The sequence below is a fragment of the Manacus candei genome, unplaced genomic scaffold (assembly GCF_025592945.1).
Source record: "Manacus candei isolate 608988 ecotype Guabito, Panama unplaced genomic scaffold, ASM2559294v1 h1tg000011l, whole genome shotgun sequence".
Classification (NCBI taxonomy): domain Eukaryota; kingdom Metazoa; phylum Chordata; class Aves; order Passeriformes; family Pipridae; genus Manacus; species Manacus candei.
Window position 1 is genome coordinate 8005072 of NW_026138059.1, and position 17809 is coordinate 8022880.

General features: G+C 35.8%; 1 protein-coding gene across 1 annotated transcript in view; it reads left to right on the forward strand.

Moving 5' to 3' along the window:
• The window catches only part of EIPR1 (EARP complex and GARP complex interacting protein 1), a 74999-nt gene that overhangs the window by 32194 nt on the left and 24996 nt on the right, over nt 1–17809 (forward strand). The window contains exon 4 of the mRNA XM_051778338.1: nt 5003–5159. Coding sequence (XP_051634298.1) covers nt 5003–5159 — 157 coding nt within the window. The remainder of the gene's footprint in view (nt 1–5002; nt 5160–17809) is intronic.

Consider the following 17809-nt stretch of genomic DNA (forward strand, 5'->3'; position numbering starts at 1 on the left):
AAGTGTAGGATTACTTGTTTATTCTTTAAATTCTGTTTTGCTTGGTTGTAAGCCTGGATCATTGCAACAGAACCAGGTATACATGTACAGTCACTCTAGCAGATGGTATCCTCTGCCCAGGAGATAGTATTGATGGATTTGTGGAAATGGTGCTTAGCAGGGGGTTGTTGCTGTTGGAACAGTACATTGAACTCCACTCTTAGCAATACCTAACAAAAGGTATACTGAAGTTGCATGATGACTTAGACAAGGAATTCCTCTTGAATGAGGAGGAACAAATGTGACAATGATTCAACAGTTTGTTGTCTCATTCCTGGATCATTTTATGTGAACAGCGCTTGAGGAATACAATGGGACACCCTTCTGCAAACCTTTCACTTATTCTCTCTGAAAGTTCAATAGTGCTTAGTTTAACCCAATAACATTTTTCCTAATACATTCAGTGATAAGACTGCAACAGAATCTAGCTTAAACTTATCTATTCTCTTCTGCATTGGTGCTGTAACTAATAAAAATTCTGGTTTCAGTATGAAGTGGGGATGCATAGTGGTTTCCAACTATGTTAATAGTTCTAAGGAAGGCATAGAAGCATGATATGGAGACACTGTGTTTAGCTTGTTTTTCTTTCTTTTGCAGAATAACTGGCATTGTCATTTAAATATTACTTTCATATTGGTCTCAACATTTTAAAGGAATGAGAGCTGGTAGATAAAAACGTCATTTTATATGCATATGTGCAGTAGTGTAATGTGAATATAGTAAAAAATGGAGAAACCTGGAGTTTCTCTTTGCCTGTAGGCATTCTAGATAAGCAATGACACTACAGAGGTGGTAGTGAAATTACCTAGTAGCACTGGATTTTCAAATTTTAATATGATCACTTGGGAAATAAAGCTATGTGGGTAATGCCACAGATACTGCATACTGTTAGTAAACTTGTCATATGGCTGTGAGAAGTTTGTTGTAAGACTTTGATTTCAATGTAGTGAGAGTTAGTGCTTTTGTTTGTGTTTCTGTAGGTTTGTAGTCAGTGGTTATTTGATTAAGAGGAATTGTGACCCAGAAAAAGCTTTACTTCATCTGTCATAAGAGTGACAGTTTCACTCAACACTTACATTTGCCCTCTCTTTTACAAGGGAGAAAATGTTTTAAAAGTTCCATACATAAAGGGAAATTAAGCCTACCTTAAGGCCAATCATATCTAAAATTACTTCTTTGGGTGGCTGTGGCAATTCCGTTTTAGTTTCACACATCTGGGAAACTGTCAGAACTGTAGATAAGTACATAAAAAGTCAAAGGAGAAATTAGTAGTGCTCTGAACGAAGTCTTTGTTCTACATGTTTCAGCCATGTAACTAATTCCAGCATTTATCCTTAGTTTAAAATTAAAATTGGAATATTTGCAATGCACATACAGTTGTTCATAATGGATGGTCATTCAACAGCTGGAAAGTGGTCTATCACTTTCCCTGAGCATCATCAAATCCAGCTAAAAGCAGAGGATGATGTCTGTGCCAAGTGTCAATGTTTTGTGCGTGTTGGCTTTTAATGTTATCCCTTCCTGATGTGCAATTAATTTCATCCCTCAGCACTAGTCCCAGTGAAGTGAAACAGGCATGGAATGGTACAAAATTATGCATATGAAATTCTGCACCAACCTGTACTTCAATTTTCAAACCACTAAAATGTTATAGGAGCCTGGGTCGCATCAAGTGTCAGGGGGATTTCTCTAGGTATATATACAAACATGCAAGCATATGCTTTGACCTCCCTCAGTCTTCCAAATAGTGCTTATTTAGTTGTTTTAGAGTTTTTAATCTGGAAATCTGATTGTGCAAGAAACTAATGTTCCAGTTTTAAGAAGTTAAAATGTCATTTCAAGGCCTTGTCTTAAGGTTGTGGTGCTGTGTTAAGAGGGAAGATGGTTTGACAATGTTTCTTCCTACCTGCCCTCATTTAAAACTTTCATTGTACAAAGGTAAAATACTTAGCATTTCAATCTTTTTATGGAATATAAATTTGATGTTGCACTTCAGTCTTCACTCAACTGATTTGGCGTAAGTGCAAGTAATTTATTGTTTGTTAAGGTTAAGAATTCATTATGTTACAGGGTGCTTGTGTAACTATTCTTTTCTGTTGCCTAAGACAAGACAAGGAGAGCTGCAGTACTGCAGAGGTTATTACAGGAGTTTGTTTCCCCTTCTTTTGTGTTATTCAAAAGAAAGTTAGATTTGTCCATTGTGTATTCACAAGTTCACTGCTTTATGGCTGTGTGTATATGACATTTTCCCACTGCTTTTTGAACAGATGCAGGGCAAAGAAATGTTAATACATTCACTCCATGTTTTACCAACTACAGTGTTGTTTGATGTAATTTTGGGACCACCTGACCCATCTACTAGCAGAAAAAGTTGAAACCATAAGAATGTGGTCTGCTGTAATTTGTCAGAAAAAATATGGAATAGAAGGTTATTATGCAAGCTTTACAGACCATTTCACAGTTATAAGAGAGTTTTAAAGAAAAAAATGTGGAATAACACAGCAGATTTTTGTAAACAAAATTACAAATCTGATCTGAAACTGAACAAGGATAATGCAACATCAGTCAGATATTGCTGTAAATTTCACACCTGGGAGTGGAAAGGACTTCTTTGGTTTCTGTATTCAGACACCTGCTGTGTAAGGTATCCATCATAATCTCATTATATTTAGATATATTCTAGTAGGGGTAATTTAAAATTATATCAAAAGGGAACAATACTTAAAACCAGTCTCAGTTCTTTTCAAAATCTTTTGCATAAAAATTTCTATTTATTATCTAGCTGATAAAAAAATACTTTAGAAATGATAGTTAATTCTTGGTATTTTTTTTTGATTTTCAGTTATGTACTGCAAGTTTTATGGACCTGTTTCTAGCCGCTGATTACTAGTTGGAGGCCTGTAGGTTAAATTTCAACTAAAAAGGAAAAGGGTAAATGGAAGGTAATATTTATTAGGTGGTTCTTGGAGAAGATTGGACCTATCAGTGTATTCAAAAGTGTTGTCTAGACTACTTTTTTTTTCCTAAAATTTCAGTTTCCTGAATATTAAGTTTCTTTGTGACATTTCGAGTCAGTGTTAAGACTTGTGGTGCTGTGCCAAGAAGAAGGATGGCTTGAGGAACATCTAGTTTGATTTCCATGGTTTGCTTTCGTGGTTCTCTTCATAGATCTTGAAAATACTGGAAAAACTCATGCTTTATATGTGCGGCACAGACCTTTCAGTAATTATAATCTACCAGGAGTTTCTCTGCAGTGTTCATTAATGTTCTGTCACATATTGAGGCGAAACATTTGGTAAATCTCACCTTCTTTAACTATATTGCACTTTGAGTTTAGGTTATTTATTATTTGCATGACATACACAGCATGGATTAGCCCTTTGCTGAGGGAAGACAGCCATCTGCTGCTGCTTCCTCCTCTTCTTCCGTAGCACATGGACTTAGAGTAAGCGATTTGCCTGAAATGATTTGGAAATAGCTGTTTAGTTACCGTGCTCTACAGTTATAAAGGTTTGATTAAGTGTTAATAAATAGGGGATTATCTCTTGATACTGTATTCAACTTGTATATCCATATTTCTGTAGAATAGTTGTGTGCATCATACATATATTTTATATTCATTTTGATCAAATCAAATACCCAGGGCTTGTGTGTCCTGAATTCATATAAAGTCGTCCTCCTATAACTGTTTCCTTCTCACAGGTTGGACCTAACTACCTTTTTTCTAATTTATTTCATATGCCTGCTTTTTAAACATGTCTACCTTCTTGCATTTGGGACTGTTTACTATGTATCAATCCCTTTTTGTCCTATTCTGTGTTGAGTGCCTTTTTTTCCACTTTGGATACCCTGATTGGTGACCTTTATAAGAGACATCTTTTTTCCCCCGTTAGTGCCATTTTAGACTAGGAAGACTTTTTCAGTCTCCTTCCTTCCTCCAGAAAACACTCTCATTACAATTGTTCCTGTTTTCCTTTCCACTGATGGAAGTTGGTCACGTTTACTCATGGCTCTATAATGAGACACTCTTGACTAAAATCATCTAAAATGTTCTTGGAGGTAGAACTTTGAGAAGGAGGCAGGTGAAATGACCTCAGAACAGAAAACATGTTGTTCATTGCCACTTCCAGTCTGGACTTCTCATTTAACACATCCTTCAGCAGGCGGTCGCTCCCCCTGCTTTTGCTTAATGTAGCTGTGGCTGGTTTCTTTGTTTCTGCTGTAGAGGATAATCCCGACCTGTTCATTTTAGGCGAACCCCGGACCAGTGGCTGGAGCAGCAGGAACATGTGCAGTGCTTCTCCCATTCTGCACTGCTACAAAGTGCTGTATTGGGTGATGGGCAATGCCATATGTGCATATGGTATTTTCTCCTCAGTGTACAGTGGCCTGTTCTTTATACATTGTAATATTTTGCTGTATGCATGTAAGTTGTTTGTCTTTATTCTTCTGCTGTTTTTATTTGCTAGGATTAGAGGCATATACTTACATGGGAAACCTAATTTGTAGTAAACAGTTATTGGTAGTAAAGGATATGAGATGAGGCTCTAGATTGAACTGAAGCTAACCCTTAAAAGAAAAATGTTTAAATGATGTCTACATCCTTACTGTTAAGGAATCATGCAATGTAAATAGTGGGTCTTCTCCATTAACACTGGTATGGGGAATGAAGCATGGAAAAATTGCCTCCCAAAGAGTTTTCATGAGCATTTAATTTTGCATTTATTCAGGGAGAAGCACATTAAATGTGTGCTAATTATGAGTTTTGCAGCAACTTGACTGCTAACTTGAGGTCTGTGTCTGTAGCCACGTTCTGCGTTCATTGAATTCATCTTGGTGTAATATTTTTAAATATTTCAAGCAGCAGATGTGCATTGCTTATAGATTTGTGTAAATGTTGATGCAGTGTATACAAAATACGTCTCCATACAATGATCTGTTGACATTATTCTCTGTTGCTTAGCTTCAGACACTAAAGTCATGACATGTGCTGCTGTTTGGAGGATGCCGAAGGAATTGGAATCAGGCAGTCATGAATCCCCTGATGATTCATCAAGCAACACTCAAACCCTGGAGCTACTCTGTCACCTTGACAACACAGCCCATGGCAATATGGCCTGGTAGGATTCTGCATATTTTATACTCCTAGAAAAAGCCTAAAGGGTAGACCCATGCTGTTAGTTTTGTGTAGATTTTTGTAGAAGCTATGCTATGCACTTTAAAACTATTCCATCTTTAAAAAAAAGGTACAAATTGGATTTTTAGTACCAGATGTTTCATAGATTAAAAACATTTATTAGCGTCCTGCAAAAACACATGGAGTAACAGCCTGTGTACTGTTTTAATGTGTTTTCCCCTTCCTGCCCCCAGCTAAAACCTTTGTTGCACAAAGGTAAAATTTCAATCTTTTTATGGAATATAAATTTAATGTTACACTTCAGTCTTTCTTTTTTAGTCTTCACTCAGCTGATTTGGCATAAGTGTGAGTAATTTATTCTTTGTTAAGGATAAGAATTCATTGTGTTACATGGAGCCTGTGTAACTACTCTTTATCTGTTGCCTAAGACAGAACAAGGAGAGCTGCCATACTGCAGAGGTTATTAACAGGGGTTTGTTTCTCTTCCCTTTCCTTTCTGATATTTAAAAGTTAAATTTGTCCATTTGCAAGTTCTTTGCTTGGATGTATATGTGGCATGTTCCCACTGCTTCCTGAACAGATGCAGGGCATATCATAAGTTTTAAGTATCCATTTCTAGCCACAGATTCCTTGTTTGACCCTTGTATCTTAAATTTCAACTGAAAAAAAGAAAAGGTAAATAGAAGGTAATATTTATATGAGTGGTTCTTGAACAAGATAGGACATATCAGTGCATTCAAAAGTGTATTGTATAGAATACTTTTTTCTAAAATATAGGCTTCCTGAATGTTAAATTTCTTCATTGTAGTATATTTTAATTCTTTGCTACACATTTTCTTATGAATACTCCTCTTTATAACTCTTTTATTATTTTAATTCACTTTTAATTCACCTTTTGATAATTAATATTCCCAACTATATTGGAAAGTGAGTTTTCTTTGTTTTAATCCTTTACCTTTTACACCTTAAGATTTGTCCTTTTTGTATTTCAATTTTCTATAATCTGTTTCTATTTAATGCTGGAATACCAGAACTCTGTATGGTAGCCTGATCACTAAAGGAGGAATAGGGAGCATATAACTGCTTTATATCAGGCTGTGAATTTATGTGAATACTCAACATAATTTTTTCCCTCTAATTACAGCTTCATGTGCTGTTTTCTGTCACGTGCTGTCTGATTTTGTTCAGTACTTAGTGCTCACTTAATACTCTGCTACCATTTAATGCCCATTATCTATGTGCATATATATATGTATGCATAAAGATTTGAAAATGTCCAGTGTTACAGAGAGATAAAAGGTGTAAACAGAATACTTGGCACATCATCTCATGCAAGCACAGCTGAGTTAGAGGATCTTGTTCTAGAGCAGGCTTTTCTATTCCTGTTGCAATCATTTTGGAAACAGCTCACATAAATGAGTAAATTAGGCCTTTTGTGCTAAGTGTGTCTCACTTAACAGGCCATGTCCCACTGAGTGATATGTTGACTGTGAATAGCAACTTAAATGTTCTTTTCTATTGGACTTTTTGGATGTTTAGAAAAACTTGAAACTACTTTAGACTTGGTACAATTGTTGTTAGAACCAAACATAAATCAGAAAAGCAATTTTCCTTAGTGCAAGGTATAAATACTTTTCAAACCTCAGTGTAAGACCAGCATTCTGCTGTCCACAATCAGTATGAGATCAGTGATGGTCTGGCATCACATGCCAGCAGTAAGAAGGGCAATGCTTATTCTGACTTTCTCATTTGCATTGTCATTAGAGCATACCCTCTACATTTTACTCAGAAAGCACAGGCTGAACACTGAACCCATGACCACGTGCACTTTAAGGAGATTGTTTTGTTCACAGGGTGCAGTAGAGCAGTGTACCACAACCACTAATGATTTGATTAATTTTTTGAAGTTAATTTTGAATCTTATTAGTCAGAATGCATGCTAAAAAAATCAAATAAAAAGTTGGGCTTTTATCATATTTTTATGTGCTTGGCCCAGAAGAATGGCAGAGTAGTCAGTACAGTTTAAAGGTGCAGAGTGTAATGTTGGTCTCAGCCTTTGTGACACTCTGATTCCACAGCATAGATGCTTCATGATATTCATGGATCTGGTTGCAGATCATAAGTAATTGAGATTTGACTGTAATTAAGAGGGGGAAAAAAAGCAAAGCCATCTTGAAAATGGAACTGCTTATGTACTCTGGCAGCTACCACCTGCCTCAGGGCTTTATTTGCTTGTAGTTTTTTCCTTGTTTTCCCTGCTTTTCTTTATTTCTTAACATATTTTCTTTAACGTTTATCTTCTTGCATTGTTTTTCTCTTATGTTAAAAAGCCTTATACTTGAAAATTACCAAACAGATTTTTCTGTTTCAAGTATCATGCACTAGGAAACATGAGATGGGATTTTTTCCAGGTCTGATGTGTCAGGTATTGATTTTGTTCAACTCTTCACTGATGTTAAGAACTGATACTGTGTTTCTTTACCTTTATCTCACCTCTTTTATGGTATGCTGTGCTCAAAAGTCTCTGAAATTTCTTATTAAAAAACAGCAGGACATGTTTAATACCAATTCTCTTTTGTGAACCAAGACCAAAAGAGCATTTTCAATCAATTGTGACTAAAATCCTAAACTTTGCTCACGTGTGACTGAACATTGTGTTCTTCCTGCTCAAGATCTATTGAAATAATTTTTTAGTCTTGACAGAACTTTTGGCAAAAGTCTGATCTCCAAGACATTACAAGCAAGTGAAAAAAGAAAATTGCTTTTCTACAGTTCCATTTTATCTGGGTTGCATGAGTTACTGTGTTTAAAAATTAAGCATAACAATTTGGTTTTGGTTACTGAGATTGTTTACTTGCCTCTAAGCTTTGAATTTGGGACTCATCAAAATTTTTCCTCGAACTCTTGTATGGCATAAAGAGAGTTCAGAAAATTAAGCAGATGCCTAAATTAGGCAATCAAATAGGCCTTTTAATTGCTCTGTTTGGGTCAAGCCTAAGAGGGTTTTTTTCATCCTTTACCTACTGTTCTTCATATAAACCAAAGTGGAAAGACTTCATGTGCAAAATTTCCAAGTGAGTTACTTTGTGTGAAAAACCCCAGATACACATGGACATTTGTGTGTTTAAAAAAAAAAAGGTATTTTCAAAAAATTCATTCTGTAGATAAATATATGTATTCATACAGTGCTAAACACACATAACTATAGGTATATTGCTCTATGCAATGTTTTAAGATTCAATTAAAGGAATTTGCCATTGAGTATCTTGCAAGGAACAGTCCAACACAGGCACAGTCTACATAGGAGAGGCCAAGGAAACAGGATAGGACAGCAGTTAATGACATTTTCATTACTCCTCTGAGTGCAGCTTGGAGGAATCCTGAGAACTGTGTCTGTTGAGACCCTGAAGACTTACGTTTTAGCACTAACCTACTGTTCTACTTCTTCCTCGGTTTTGGAGGAGACCGTTGGTAGTAGACTCGACAAGATAGTCCTTGAAGAAGAAGGATACTGCAGGCCATGAGAGAAAGTGTAATATGTGGGATCTTGAACTGGGAACACAGCAGGGAGTTTCTCCTCTTGTATCTGCTGGAAGCAGGCTTGCCTGTATCTCCTTACATTCTATTTTTTGCTTTCCAAATGTGGCAGATATAAAAAAGGGTAGATTCTGCCTGGTAGCAAGCTGTGTACTTCAAAAGAGAGGGGAACAAGTGAAGTAAGTTGGATGGTAGTCCATGGAGTAAATTTGGAATAAAATATAAGGGAAATAAATAAAGGGGAAGTGTTATATGGACAATGAAATAGAACTGTAAAGGGAAAATCAGTGGAGATTACAGAGGCAATAGAAGTGGAAGCCCAAAAGATGAGGAATGAAGAATTCATGTTTTGTATGGAAAACAATCATCAGCTGCTAATAATTTGGAAAGAGATGAATATGTTAGGAATAATGATAGATGACTTCATTAAGCTTCTGTACTAGCTGAAGTTCATTTTTTTTTTTCTTTTGTGTATCCCACTCAATCAATCCTAAACATGGATATGCAAATATTGCCACATCTAAGAGAACTTAGAGAGGAAGGGAAATTATAAATTTTCTAAAGTTGCAGGTGTTTCAAGAACTTTGGGATGTTTATCTCTAAAATATTAAACTGGAACTTTTAATTCACAAAGGAGAAAGTTACTATAAATGAGCTATTCCTACAGACTTTAAGTACTGAGATTTTATTTGATATTTCATTGGAGGTCTCCAAATAGAGTACTGTGAAGTATCATCTCTTCCTTGGCTGTGTGATTGCACAGTACAAAGCAACCTCATTAAGGTTGGCTTCCTACAGGAGTACAAATTTGCTAATAGTCCTTTCAACTTGAGTAGAGATTTACTTAAGATAAATAAGGTCCTATACATAACATTTTATTGCTTCAGTTTCCTCATGTTCATTCTATTAATGCACCCAGTCACCTGATCAAAGTTAAGAACATTTGTAATTGATGCCCTGAGGACAGGTGAGTGCAATCCAGAAGTGTTTTCCTTACTTTTTTTGGCCTTTAAATAGTATTAAAAAAACCAAAACTCCACAAGCAACAAACCACCCCAAAACATTTTCAAGTAAAAAGATCAAAAGGTAAGAGAATCTGAAACTTTAAAGAAAAGTGAAAATGGTGTTTTTAATAGCTCACATAATTTTTAATAGCTTTAACATGATATTCCGATAACAATTCCGTTTCCTGTCATGATGTTGGTGATGTTTTGTCTTCTCTGCCAGCTGTTAGGCATCAAGATATATGCATTAAAATTCTAGCTTAGTGTTTCATTAAAAAAAAAAAAAGAAATCTAGAACAATTTCATAGTCTGTACCTAATGAATATAAACCTGAAAGTAACACTACTTTTAGAAGGATCATGTTGTCTTGAATATATGGAATAGTAACTGCTATATATGTTTTATAACAAAGACATGTAATAAATGCAATCATAATTTTTTGATTTTATTTTAACACTTGGCATGTCCCAGTATCAGAAAAATAATTATGAGGGCAAAGATGCCTCTGATATTTGTATAGAGGTTTCTTTGAGAGTGTCAGGACTTTCTTTTCCATATGCTGGTATATAAACTGAACTCTGGGGGTTTTTAGGTTTTTTTGTTACAGCTGTCCAGCAGATACTAATTGTATCTTCACATAATGCACAAAATTTCAGAGCTATCTGAAATTGTCAGCATTTAAGAATAATTCTTCCACACTTGGCTCATTCCATACATTTATATTCTCCATCAACCACCTCTGATGTTACAACACTGAAGTATAGAGAAACTTTTTTTTTAAAAAACTTACTATATGACAAGTGTTTTCACTGGGAGTGTATTTTAACAACTGCTTATCAGTACTGATAATACCCCTTATATTTTGATCCTTTCTAAAATGATAAAAATTTAAACTGTATCGTATGTTCTACTTCTCTCCCTGCTCTCTTCTTAATTCTGTGTGATCCTGAATTATTCACAGGATTTTGCTCTCTTGAATCTTTGATTATTCTTTATTGTAAATAAATCCAAATGTTCAATGTTCAACCATTAGTTGTCTTTCTCATGTTTTCTCTCCTTTTTTCCCCTTTTATCATCCTCTCAAATGTGTCTGGAACCAGCACAGTAATTTATAACACTAATTCTCTCTTTTTTATTCCCTTGAATGTTTTTGATAATTTCGAGTGGTTAGTATTGTGCAAGTTTAAAACTTTAGGCTGTTCAGTGTAATCACATTTACTAGGGAATAAATGCAATACATTAATTGGATACCAAAATAATAAAACATTGTGTGATGTGCCCAGTTTATTATGTTAATTTTTGATTAGAATTTATTTGACTCTAATCTTTTAAAGCTGAGGAAAACTTAATGAAAGTAAAATCTGACATTGAAGCAAATACTGAAGAAAAAAATATTTATTTATTTATTTATGTGAACTTATATAAAGTATTAGTTTAACTTTAGGAGATTAGTTCAGTTGATTGCAGCATGGTGCTAATAATGCCAAGGTTGTGCATTTGATCCCTGTATGGGCCATTCACTTAAGAGTTGGACTTGATGATCCTTGTGGGTCCCTTTCAACTCAGAAGATTCTATGATTCTATGAACTTATGATCACTTCTGATAATTTCAGCAGATTTCATATGCTTAAAATGAAAATTAGTTTTGATGAAGTCTTTGTAGTTGTTTGGATTCATAAATCACGATACGGAAAATAGTGCAGAAATCGGGTTACTCTACAAGTAAAAAATAATGGGCTTGTAGAGTACTTTTTTACCTCTCCTTCCCAACTTGAATGTAGTTTTTTGCTCTGCCTACTTTTACTGACAAATTAGTTGAGATTTTTCCCTGTTGAAAGAAAATTGATTTATTTTTAAAAGTGTTTTTTTTCCTTTTTATAATGTCACTTTAACTATTCTTAGCACTACAGTGTGAGGATTGAAGTTTGCATCATCTCATTTTGCAGGTTAAATAGACACTGGATGGTTTTTAATTTCAGTTCTAATTGAATTGCTTAAAATGTTAGTGAGGAATGTTAAAAAAAATGGTGGAAAAAATCAGTTATGCAGGAGAATTTTATATGTTCATGAGGAACTAGCTTTGAACAGTTGCTCCTGTTTTCTTGATGTCGGACTCTAATTTGGTCTCCAAACCCCCATTAATCATTTATTATTTAGAATATATATTCCTCTGAGTAGAATTCTTTCTTAGCACAATATTCTGGGATGACTATAGATGTAGCAATATTGCTGACACTTGCTTACATAGTAGTTAAAAATTCAGGGCTTTTAAATGTCTTTTGGATGTCTATTGGCTGAAAAAAGTGACCCTTGTACATTTGTGACTAAGTGCCTCTATATGGTAAAATGTATGTGAGACCTGAAGGGGAGCCCTGAGGCCTCACACAGCCCATCCATCCCAGTGCTCAGTCTCGGCTGTGGTGATGGAGGGGTAGATCAGTGAGACCACAGTAGTGACAGTCCCAGCTACTTCTTGCAGTCTCTTTACCTCCAGTTCCCCAAGAACCCACAGCTGCTGGATTAGAGGTGTTAGAGAGCACATCTGTGCCAGGTCTGTGTACACCTTTATCATTCCTGGGTTTGCTGCTCTTCTGAACAGGAGTGGTGATTTTCCTCAATAATCAATGCAGATCCTAGGCATTTGTAATTTTCTTCTTAGGCACATGTTTCAAATCACTGGAGAAACATACTCAGAGGAATATTGTGTTTTGTTGGGTTTTATTACCCTGACCAACCATGGAGTTTGTTACAAACAGCAATAAATTAGTAAGGATATACTATATCCATATTGCCATCCTTTGCAAAATCCCATATGAAAACACTCAGATTGTCCCTCTTAAAAGTAGATACATGTTTCCTCGAAAATGAGTCTACAGAGATTGCTTTTGCCCACTCCAGCTGTTTCACAAGTAAGTTTGTTTGTAAGGACATGGAAAAAACTATTGACATCCTATGGCCTTCAGAGTCTGGGCAGGACTTTTACCTGACAGGTCTCTGTGTGCTTTCTTGCCAGATATTCAGCCTACTGAAGTTTTTCCTGGATTGACCACCTGACTGATCGTTGACAGACAGACCAGTTATATGTTTCTTTCCTGACATGTCACATATCCATAATAGTCACTTTGGGGTTTTTTAAGCCTTGTTCGAGCAACAGAATGGAAGTGGTGTCTGTGGCAGCAGCTGCTCTGTGAGCAGTATGTTGTGGAATGGTAGAGGTTATGTGACTTCTGTCCACCTGCTTTGAAAATGAATCCTAACTGTACACACGGTTTTCTCACACCCCTCCAATTTATTTGAAGAAACTCGTGTATGTGCTGGGTGTTCTTTTCTTCTACCCATGCTCTTCATTGTATGCAGTGGTTAACTCTGGGTGACAGTAAACAATTACTGTCTGCTTATGTGAAATGTGTTACTCCTTGCTTTGAAGGTGTTTTCCTGTTAGTGTTAAGAGACAAGGTAAAAACAACTTTTAATAGATCTGTAAACTGTACATACTTTTTGAAACAATTCTTTCTTCACCCTTTGTACATTTCTGGTACAAAGCATGTTGTCATTGAGTCTTTTTTATATTAATAAATAGATTTCAGCTCATCAGTGAATTTTTCCTGAAAAACTGTGAAATAGATTTGTCTGTGTAATAGCATCTGCAAATCCTCCAATCAGATACACAGCTTTATGCTTAATAAAGTGCTTTTTCTGGCATGGGATTTAGAGTTCAACTGGTACTATGGTATGGTTCAACTGTGCTGTCAAAACACTACATTCCTACAGAAATTTAACTGCATATACTCTAGGCCTTTTGTTACTGTAGATGTCACCAAAAAAACCCTACAGCTATAATGCTGTCTCAGTACACAGATCTCCCATGGAGCTGTTCTGAAACACTGACATATAGAAAAAAGGACTTCCAAAATGCTTTAAAATAGCCATTGAGTCCTGAGGCATTTCCGGCATCAGTAACAGTAGAATAATTAAAATACTACTGTAAAATACTCATTATGATAACATGATATAAACTTAACAAAACTTCTGCAAGAAGTATCCTATACGTAAATGTGTATTTAGCACTTAAATAATATGGAAAGGGATAGATGAAACATAATAAAGGAGTTTGTATATTTGCCTTAGAGGATTATTTGTGGATGTTTCTGTCAAAATATTTATGTATTTTTGTTGTAAGCAATCCAATATTTGTTACTTTGAGGAAATGCTAACTATATTAATCTATTGTATTCTTTAGACTGTATTTGATGTTTCATAAAATGTCAGAAACAGTGTATAACTTTTTTAATTATACACACACACTCCTCCCTTTTCTCTCCCTTGAAAAGACAATAAGAGAGAAGAGCCCCCCATTAAAAAAAAAAAGGCAAAACAACAAACCCAGAAGCAAAAAAAAAAAACCCACCAAAAATGGTGAGGTCTGCTGGTAAGCTATCTTTTATATAGTAGAGAAGTTATGAAAATATCCTGTGGCAGTACATTTTTGATCTTAATTGAAAGACATGAGTCTTTAACAGTATTACTGTGGTCAAACTAAACTAGTGCTTTAAATTTGAGCCTGATGGAAGTCACCAGAAGAAGGGAAGCTGGGATTGTATTCTCTTCTTATATCCTGATATTGTTATAAATGTATTTAACAGCATTTAAAAGTCTAGGAAATGTGCTGTCTGTATGTGATAATTAATTTGTCAGTTCCTCAGATTGGATGGACAAAACAGCTGCAGAAAGACTAAGACTCCTGAGGCTTTTTAGGAAGGACAGGCTGGGATGATGATGATGAGATTTGTCCTCTGTGAGAGCTGTTGGAGTTCACAGAGCTCTGCCTGGGGAGGAATGGATAAGCCAAATGAGAGCTTGTGAGTAAGGATTAAAGAGCAGATCACTACAGGTGATACAGTAATGGATGTCTGCTATAGGCTTCCTCATCAGGAAGAACAATTGGATGAGGCTTTCTATAGACAACCAGAAGTAGCCTTATATTTGTAGGACCAGGTCCTGGTGGGGAACTTTAACCTGGTATCTGCTGGAGGGACAGCACAGCAGGGCATAAACAATCCAGGGAGTTCCTGGAGAGCATCGAGAACTTCTTGAGCTGGTTGTGAATGGGAAGGTCAAAGCCAGCATTGGCTGTGATGACCATGAGATGGTGGAGTTCAGGATCCTAGTAGAACAGAGCAGGGAAAAACCCAAGTTCACAACCCTTGTGAAAACAACCTTCTCTCCTTCAGGAGAAAAGCCCTGGGCCTCTTCAGCGATCTTCTTGAGTAAGTTCAGTGTGATAGGTACCCTAGAGAAAAGAAGGATCCAAAATAAAAGTATCCAAAAAGAAAAATCAAAAAAAGCTGGTTTGTATTTAAAGATCACCTCCTCCAAGCTCAAAAAACCAGTCTATCTCAACAAGTATGAAGTTAAGCAGAAATCCAGGATATCTAATATGCCGGATATGTTAGCAAGAGACAGACCTTAGAGGAAAAAACAGTGTCCTAAAAAATCTAGTATACCTTTTATATCTTTGAAAGCAGAGTTTTTTCTGGAAATATGAGCTAATATTCCTAATCTGGCTTGAATAAATACATATGACAACAAACAGGCAAAGTAAGCCTCCTAATATTGTTAATCTACTGTAAGGACCTATCTGTGATACCAAATGAACATGAGGAACTCTGATGACCTTATTAAGATCATACTACAAAACTACTTTGTAGCCTGGATTCTAATTAGTGTTACTGATGGGTTTCTTACTCTTTCTCATGTGGATTCTCTCTCTGAGCACAGAATCAGCCTCACCCATGAGCTGATGTGATCTGTATCATTGAACAGCTCAAAAAGAATGTAATAGTTTTTTCTATAAAATGGATATTTAGGAGCACCTGTTTAAAATCAGTGAGTCCTATATCTTGCTTTCTTGTAACAAATTCACTACCATGCTTACTGTTAGATCGTGAGCTCCTAGGATTCAGACTGTCTTTATTATGTTTACATGAACACTTTTTCAATGCTGAAATTACTTGGGCCCATAAAGCAAGAATCACAATTTTTTTTTTCCTCACTAGAAACCATGTTTAATTGCAGCTGCAGTAGGCAAGGAGATGCAGCAAAGTAAACACAAATGTCAAGGATGACCCGTTTCTACTCATCGTTTTGCTTTATGATTTCTCAAAAAGACTTTATAATGTTGTCAGTACTCTAGTATGATAACTTTAGGAAAAGAATATTATAGAGGTAAGTAATTTTTCTGTGTCACCTCCTTGTTGGCATACTCTTGTATTTATTTGTAAAGCAGTTTTATTCTTCTGAATGTAAAAATAATTTAAGAGCCAGAATAAAGCCCATCTGTCTTTGGGGGTCTTGTCCAAAATAATCCTTAACTTCATTTCTCAATTCTCATTTCTCAGCAGCCTTTTAGCTAAAAAGTTCACCTTACCTTACAGGTGTTTAGGAAGCTGTGGTTCTTGTTTTACTGCGTCTTGAGAAGTTGGACTCCAGATTAGATCTCAATGGCTGAGAATTTTGAGACAAAGCATTCCTGCAGCATGGACTTCAAAAACTGTGAAATAGCCAGAACCGATTCCATTTAGAAATGTGGCCACTTTGTAGAGCACTTGGAAAGGGAATAAGGTTCCATGTTGTCCTTGGTCTGATCTCCTTCCTCTTAGAATAATGTACTGATCACCTGATAAGCAAGAGTCACCTTTAAATTTGAATCATTGTAATGCAAAGAAGGCATTTGAGTTTATAATGCATGAATTTTTCTGGTGGGCTACACTGAGGCTGGAGGATGGTCTGCTGAGTTACCAAATGTGTGGGTGTGTTTTCTGTTTTGCAGTGCATGAGAGTTTTCAGTCTAGCAAAATTTTTCTGTTTATAGAAATAAATTGTTGTCACTTCTGTAATTACAGTTAAGTAGCAGTTAATGCTTGCTTTGTCCAACACTTGTGGCTGACTGCATTTCACATCTATGAAAGTTTTTTGCATGTTGCTTTTTTCTTCTTTAGTCCATAATGGAGGACTTTGAATTGCTCATTTGTAAAAGCTCAGTGCTTTTATTAATGAAGGTGTTAACAATCTTTTCAGCATAAAACACACATAATAGAGTCCTTTCATGTGTGCATTTGAGTGAATATTTTAAATTCTCTTATTTTTTTGCTAGGGAAGTGTTCTCTGTAGCATTTAATTTTTTAATATGAAAAACTATTAGCTACGAACTTAATTGAAGCATCATGAGTCAGATGATAACAAAATAGGGTAAAATGCAACAAATATAATTGCTTGTCTGCTGTTTATAGTTTACCTAAAGAGCAACCCTGAAGTTGACACTGAGTTTCTGAGTGGCAGCTGTGAATTTGACGATTATCTTGTCCATTGCTGAAAACTGTTGGCATCAGCAACGGTTGGCCCACTCAGGAAAATGGTATTGCCTGGTCTATCTGTTTTCCGTTTTAGCCATTATCACCACTTCTACTGTGTTGAAAACTGTTCTAAATGAAAACTTCAGTTTTTCTAAAATTTGTATCTTGCTTCAAAAGTAATTTTTTCTTTTCACTCCCCAGTATTTCCCACCCCCCTCCTTCTCCATGGTGTTTTATGTTTAACATTCAGTCAAGAGTACAGAATACAACTGAACATGTTACAAAGGGTATTTTGAGTAACCTTTGCTTAAGATTATAAACTCTGAATGATCACTATAACCACACTCATAAAACAATGAACTTTCATAAAATAAAAATTAAACATAAATAAAATGTACATCACACAAGGATGGAGTGAATGGGGAGACCTTTTCATTCCAAGGTGTATCAGCTGGGTTATAACTGGCTCTAGTTAACACACTGTATTCAGCTATAAAAATTCTTTCACCTTGAAGCTCCATGACACTCAAAGATGTGAAATTTCTTCCTACCTTTGAAAACATCAAAGAAATTGTTTCCAGTCTAGCTTTTACAACTGGAAGTTCAGTGATTGGTGAAGGAAAGGGGCAGATACGTCAACAAGCATGAAAAATATTGGTCTCGGGCTGGAAGAGCTCGTAAAGAGTTAATTGGTCCAACCAGATTTCATTGTCTATACTTAAAATATATCTACATGTATC